We start from the raw sequence: 6,896 nt of genomic DNA, 5'->3' as shown, positions 1-6,896 counted from the left end.
TAAAAACTAAAAACTGTTTTTTGAAAACAAGTTGGGATGTTTGACATTGTTTTCAGAAAATAATTTTTAAAAACAAAGTTACAAAAAATAGAAAATTTTGAGAATAACAAAAAATTGTTTTTTGTTGTTCTCAAATTTTTTTTGTCTATCTTTTTTTTTTTCTCACATCATTTTTTTAATTATTATTATTTAACACTATTTATTGTCACATCAATTTCTCTCTTATTAGTTTCTCTCACTTCACTTTCTCTCTCATCACTTTCTATTTTCTTATTTTCTCTCTCCTTATCTTTTCTCTCTTCATGTTCTCTCTCTTTTCACTCTCTCTTTTTATTTTCTATCTCCTTATTTTTTCTTACATCACTTATTATGTCATCATTTTATCTTTTATCACTTACTATATCTTCACTTTCTCTCTCATCGCTTAATATATCTTCATTTTCTCTCTCATCATTTCATCTCTCATCACTTTCTCTCTACTCACTTCTCTCTCTTCACTTTTTTTCTCACCACCTTCTCTTTCATTGTTTCTTGGATCAATTTCTCTCTTCTCAATTTCTATTTCTTCAAATTTTTTCTCCTTATTTTTCATATTTTTTTCTTTAAATTATTTTATCTCATTATTTATTACAAACTTTTAAAAGAATTTTTTCTTTTGTAAATATATTTGTTAATATTTTATTTAAGATTAAAAAAAATAAAACAAAAAAATTATTTTTAGAAAACTTTAACCAAACCGCTCTTGTTTTTTTGAAAACTACAAAAATGATTTTCTGTTCTCATTTGAGAACACAACTTTGAAAACACAAAACAAAAAACAATGACAAACAAGCCTCAGATTCTTCCCAAATTTTACATTGGTATACGGTATAAATTCAGTATAAATATGTCTCATTACAGACTACTGCTAAGAAAGAATCACTCCTGCCCTCTACCAAAACGAAAGACTATAGGAGCTCAGAGAAGCGGAAGCAAGAAGCTACCTTATAATTCACATGTAAAGCAAACTACTATGGTACTAAAGCTCTCACAAAATAAATCAAGCATATGGATATACAACGCATATTACAGGCATGTTTCACAGTTTAGTAACTCCTTAGGTGAAAGATTGAACTGCTGAGGAGGTGGTGACTAAGCTTGATAGGAGACCAACAATTACAGCACCGTTGTATGTGCTTGGCTCAGTCTGCATGGAGTTGTTCCGGGAATCAATAAATGTTTCATTAAGAAAGGGTCCACCAACAAGTGCTCCAACAGCTACATTGGGGTTGGGTTTAGTTGATTCAAGCCACTGAAAACCATCAGTGCATCCAGTCTTTGCATCAACAGGAATAGAAGCCCCTCTGTGGTGCACAAATTGCGAGAACTTGTCCCCGTAGCCAACAAGAAAGCTCATTTTCATAGGATTTTCGCCCAAGACATAATCAGCCTAGAGAAAAATGAAATAATATGGAATAGTATTAGAAGGCACTTCAGAAACAGAAAGGGATATGTTCGTTCAATAGAAAGTGAAAGCAAACCTGTGATCTAACGAATTTGCGAATATCTGCTGGTGTGAAAGAACGTCCATCACAGGATATTTTTGCTGTTCGAGAAGTAAGCATGTAATCGCTATAAAGAGCAGCCAAGAATGCTGAAGCAACAGGATGTTGTAGAGCGTTCCACTCACTAACCCATATAAGACCACCTGAGTATGATGACTAAGGTTAAAAGAAGAAGCATAAAATAGTACTAAACTTCGGTTCAAGGTTAAGTACTTGAAGAACGACCAGAGAAAATATGCAAAACCATCTAGATGATGAGCTAGATATTCTAAAGTAGAATCGGAAAAATATTGTACTTTAGTGATGTACATGTTTTGAAATGTCTAGGCATCTTAGCTATTTAAAGCTTCCACAAAATAGATTGGCACATTGCATAAGCATATACATTTGTTAATCTATAAGTAGAAAAAAGCACAAAAATTAGCCATGTTATCCTTTCAACTTCGTGATGCATCCTACAATGAATGTGTTACATCTGAATGTCACCTTCCGAGATATTTCTGTGGTCAAATGTAAATCTCTAGCTACTAGCTAATTTGATTGGCAAGCTATTTGCTTGTTTAGCAAGTTAGCGTCCAAACAGTAGTTGACTTTATTTACATAATAACCCCAGCATAAATATGAAAAAAGTATCTTACTCCTTGTTCTGCTTTCAGTGGCAGTTGGAGAACGTGGTAAGAGCCCGCATATAACAGCCTCAGCAGTCTGTCTGTACTTCAAAAGGCCACCATTGTTTGAGGCACCTTTGGCACCAAAGAAGCTTATCCTAGATAACAAAACCTGCACCAAATTGTGAATTGGTTTAAACTGGCTGCAGAGAAAATCCAGCAGATGTACTTTAGATTAATTACGACGATTTTAAATTCAGACCCCAGTACTAAATGCCTTATCAATAAGCAGAATTTTGTTATAGAAGGAAAGTTTTCATGTTTACTGTGTACTTGAAATAATAACTATAAAACAGCACGAGGACCCCTTAATCACGAGACTCATTTATGACAAAACGAGTTACGTTAGTTTGATATTGGCAAGTAAAGTGTTGCTTTGACACTATCGATCCGTTACCTGGGTTCCTGCAAGCTTGTTATCCCAACTAAACCAGGTCGGACTACCAAAATTAGCAAATTTTTGCCCATTGTCCCCAGTCACATAATCAAGGTATGAATGGTCCCCGGTTGCATGAAAGAGCCAGCTTGCTGCCCACAAGAGCTCGTCCCCATATCCTGTTGAATTGTAATATGTCTGGACCTCTGGGATGCTTTCACTATAAGAACCTCTGTATTTATCAGCAAAAGAAAACAGCTGCTTGGCATGCTTAAGAAGATTGCTCGAGTATGTTGGGTAGCTCTTCTTGAAAACTAGAGATGCTGAAGCCAAAGCTGCTGCAGTTTCACCTGCAACATCTGATCCCGGATAGGATGTATTAACCTGTGTGAGAGGTCTCTTCTCGGGCATGTCTTCAGGCCTTTCCCAACACTTATGGTCTGATTCAGGATTACCCACCTACACCAAAATTCAAATTACAAAAATGAAAACAAATTCAACAACTGCTCACTATATCTCTTCATCCCACATCTCTCTCTCTCTCCCCACCCCTAAAAAAACAATATTTTCTATCAAAAATAAAAATTAACGCAAAACTAGATTAAAACTTACAACAAGAAATTCCAACAGATGCAAGATAATACAAACTTGGCCACAATTAAATTTCTAAAGGAACCAATGAGATTAAGTAAAGACTAGAAACCTGGACAATGAGGACATTGTCTGAAATGTGAGCATTAATAAGGTAGTCAGTGATCCACTTGAGTGAGTCTTGAGCTGGCTCCAACTGATCTACTGCATCCATTTGATCTCCATATTCGAGAATCGTCCAAGACAAGACAGTGGCAGTAAACGCCATTGGAAAACCAAACTTCATGTGATCTCCGGCGTCATACATTCCTTTTGACAGATCCACTTTAGCTTCATTTCCATCTTTTAAACCTGAATCGCCCCTCCATGATATCTTGTTGTCTACCAACTTTCCAGCTGCCAAATCAAATTACACACACAAAAATAAAAGATTCAGTCCATGAACGAAATACCGTATACCAAAACAGTAGAGTGTTCTATTTAGTTACACAAACTATTTTATGATGCCAAAAAAAAAGGAAAGGAAAAGAGTGTACATTTCTGTATGTCGAAGAATTGCATAGCGATTTTGAGGGCGTCGGCGTAGCCCTTAGAAATGGCACCGGGAGGTCCAGGAACCGGAGCAGCCTCGTCGGAGTTACCTGATTTCTTCTTCTTGATTGTGAATACAATGCCACCCACAATTAGAGCAAGAATCACCAAAACGAGTAACCAATTACACCATCCCTTTGAACCGGATTTTCCCCCCATTTTTTAAAAACTCTATGCTTCAGATCTGGCTCAAACGTACAGCCTCTGTCGCAAATGTGAGTTTTGAATGAGGGAAAATGAGGAGTGTAAAGCTTTCCCGAGAAAACAAAAGAAAATATTGGTACGTAAAAATTAACAGCGAGTTTTGTGTAATGAAAGGAAGGAAAATGTGGAGCAGATGACCGTACTGGTTTTTGTCTGTTTAGGTGGTTGGTTCTTCTCGAATACCGACATTTGGTAAAATTGGCGCGGGAGATATTCGGTTTTTCTCACTCTTTTTTTCTTCTTTTTTTTTCCCTTTTACGCATTATATTCCCGCGAAGTATATTTTTGTAAAATGATTAAAATATAAGTACACTCACTTTTAATTAAATTAAAATTTTAATTTTTTTAATAAAAAATTTGTATTGAAAAAGTTATATAATATAAAAATAAGTTTATTGTATTTTTTTAATAACTTTCCATAAATATATATTTATTTGAGGTTATATTGAATTTTTAAATTGACTAAAAAAAATCCAATTTATCAATTAAAATACTTAATTTTTAAATTTTAATAAATGAGATCAATGATTTTATTTTTATTTTGTTAAAGAAGGTGTACAGATCAAAACCTTGGATTTGTCAAAAAAAAAAAAAAAAACCTTGCAAATATATAAAGTATTGCTATAAATATAACTCCCCTTATTATATTCCCACCTTAAAACTTTAGAAAGAGGCCTCATTTACAATAAATAAAATTAAGAAAAAAAATACAAAAATTGTATATAATTATTATGTTTGAGAGGAAAATAAAGTAAAACTAAAAAACATTAAAATTAAATTTTTTTTTATAAATAAGTGTCTCTACATAAATTTTTTAGGGGTATTATATTTGCACCTAAAATTTGATTAATGCACCTCATTTTTATTAAATATTAGTATATAATATATTTTTTTCTTAACTTATGGTCACATTTTTCTAATTTTTGTTTTGTCATATTCTAAAACATACATATAAATAATATATATTTTAAAAAAATTTAATAAAAAAATTAAAACAATGTTAAAGTAAGAGTTTTTCCTATAAAATTATACATTATTTTTTTAAAAAAATTATAAAGGTAAGATAATATAAAATTATTGAAATTAAAAAAAATTAAAGAATGTCGATAAAATATTGAGAAAAAATGTTAAAAATTAATTGTTTTTTATTAATAGTGTATATATATCTTCCTATTTTTTTTAGTTGTAAATATAGTCAGTTAATGACGAAATTTGCCCCTGCTAACACAGGCTGTGAAGAGCCAGATCTGGAATTGACCGGTGTTAAGGGCTGATTTAGGCCGTTGAACTGGCCACCGACAGCTAGCGAATGAAAGTGACCTTAGATCTTAAACCTAAAACCCTCTGTTATATTTTGGAGGCTACAAACTAGAATATACATATTACGTACATAAATACACTTGGCTTGCATATATATTCATACACCCCAGTTTAAAATAAATACAATAATTTCATTTCATTTCACGAATATTTTATTTTACAATGTTACAATAAAGACTCACTCCGATTCAAGAGAATATATAATATGTACAGACAACCAAATTACAAATTAACGAATTTCAAAGTGGAAACCTTAATTAACTTTGGCTATATTAAGCGTACTTTTGAAGAGAAGTCCTTTGCTGCGGCAACCATGGTGGCCTCTGGCCCAGTTGCAGTGGCCAATACGTGATGATCTGATATACTATTCTTCGCCATCATATTTTTATTAGCTGACGACGTCATTCCGAAGAAAAACGACACAAACGAAACGACTTCATTATTTTTTAACTGTAATAATTTAGTCATGTAATATATTTAGAAAGGGAATGAAAATAGAAGAATATGAAGAAGAATAGAATATAATTGAATAAAAGTTAATATAAATAAAATAAATTATCTTGCATTTGAATGATATTTTTTTTTATTTTCAAATATAATAGTTATTCTACAAAAAAATATGTAAAAATCATTTTATTAAAATGATATTTCAATAATCTAAAATACAACAAAATAAAAAAATAAAATAAAAATAAATTATTTTCTATTCCATTCCATTATACTGCCCCAATCAAACATCACTTACTAGTACTTCTAGCTCACTATTCTTACTCCTCATTTTCTTGTTCTTATAATTAGCACCCATTATTAGTACTTCTAGCTCGCTAGCTTTGTGGATCGATGTATGTAAATAATAATTCTATATTTGGATGATCTCCTTTTAGTACATATTAAGTCTCTATGGATGAACGAAAACTTGGACATAAGTAGCAATAATTCTTGAGGAGAAAGAAGTTTACTTGATGAACAAGTAATTTACTCTTTATTCAAAGAAGTTTCTGTTTAACCAAAAACAAAATATTAGTCAAAGTGAAAGGAAAAGGGGAAAGGGAAAGAACTCATGTGGTACAGATTACTTGATGACTTGAGCAACACAGATTCTTGGAAAGCACCTGCCTTACAACAGTGCAACTGAAAGAGTGGATTAATCAAAGTCTTGTATGTGTTGACTTCTTAATAATAATATGATCAATATTATTGCTTCGATGAAGTTTCGTTAGTTCACCTTGATTAACATGTCAAAATTATAGTTGTTTGCTTTGACCTTAAAAGACAATGTTATTATATGACTAAATTATTATAAGCCAAATAAGTTTTATTTTTAAAGGGAAAAACTTTTCTCAATACAAGAAAAACATCCTATAGCGACGACATTTACTGCGACGACATGTCGTGGAAAACAAATTTGTCCAAATACTCACCCGGTACCCTATGCATAAGATCCATGAATGTTGCGGGGGCATTGGTGATTTTGAATGACGTTACCATAAACTCGTAATGACCATAGCGGTTTCAGAATGTTGTATTTGGAATATCCGACTCCTTGACTTTTAGTTGATGATAGTCGAACCGTAAATCGATCTTGGAGAACACTAAGGCTCC

The 6,896-nt window shown here is 32.3% G+C and overlaps 1 protein-coding gene across 1 annotated transcript; it reads right to left on the bottom strand.

Moving 5' to 3' along the window:
• Nucleotides 1–839: 839 nt before the first annotated feature.
• On the bottom strand, nt 840–4,197 carry LOC133822859 (endoglucanase 10-like). Its single transcript, XM_062255314.1, has 6 exons — nt 3,716–4,197; nt 3,292–3,575; nt 2,610–3,047; nt 2,183–2,324; nt 1,521–1,687; nt 840–1,429 (listed from the first exon to the last, which is right to left on the bottom strand). The coding sequence occupies exons 1-6, from the start codon at nt 3,927–3,929 to the stop codon at nt 1,097–1,099; spliced, it is 1,578 nt and encodes a 525-aa protein (XP_062111298.1). The 5' UTR covers nt 3,930–4,197; the 3' UTR covers nt 840–1,096.
• Nucleotides 4,198–6,896: the final 2,699 nt, after the last annotated feature.

The sequence above is a fragment of the Humulus lupulus genome, chromosome 3 (assembly GCF_963169125.1).
Source record: "Humulus lupulus chromosome 3, drHumLupu1.1, whole genome shotgun sequence".
NCBI lineage: Eukaryota > Viridiplantae > Streptophyta > Magnoliopsida > Rosales > Cannabaceae > Humulus > Humulus lupulus.
Note: the sequence above shows the minus strand (reverse complement) of the source record. Positions and strands in the feature narration are given on the sequence as shown.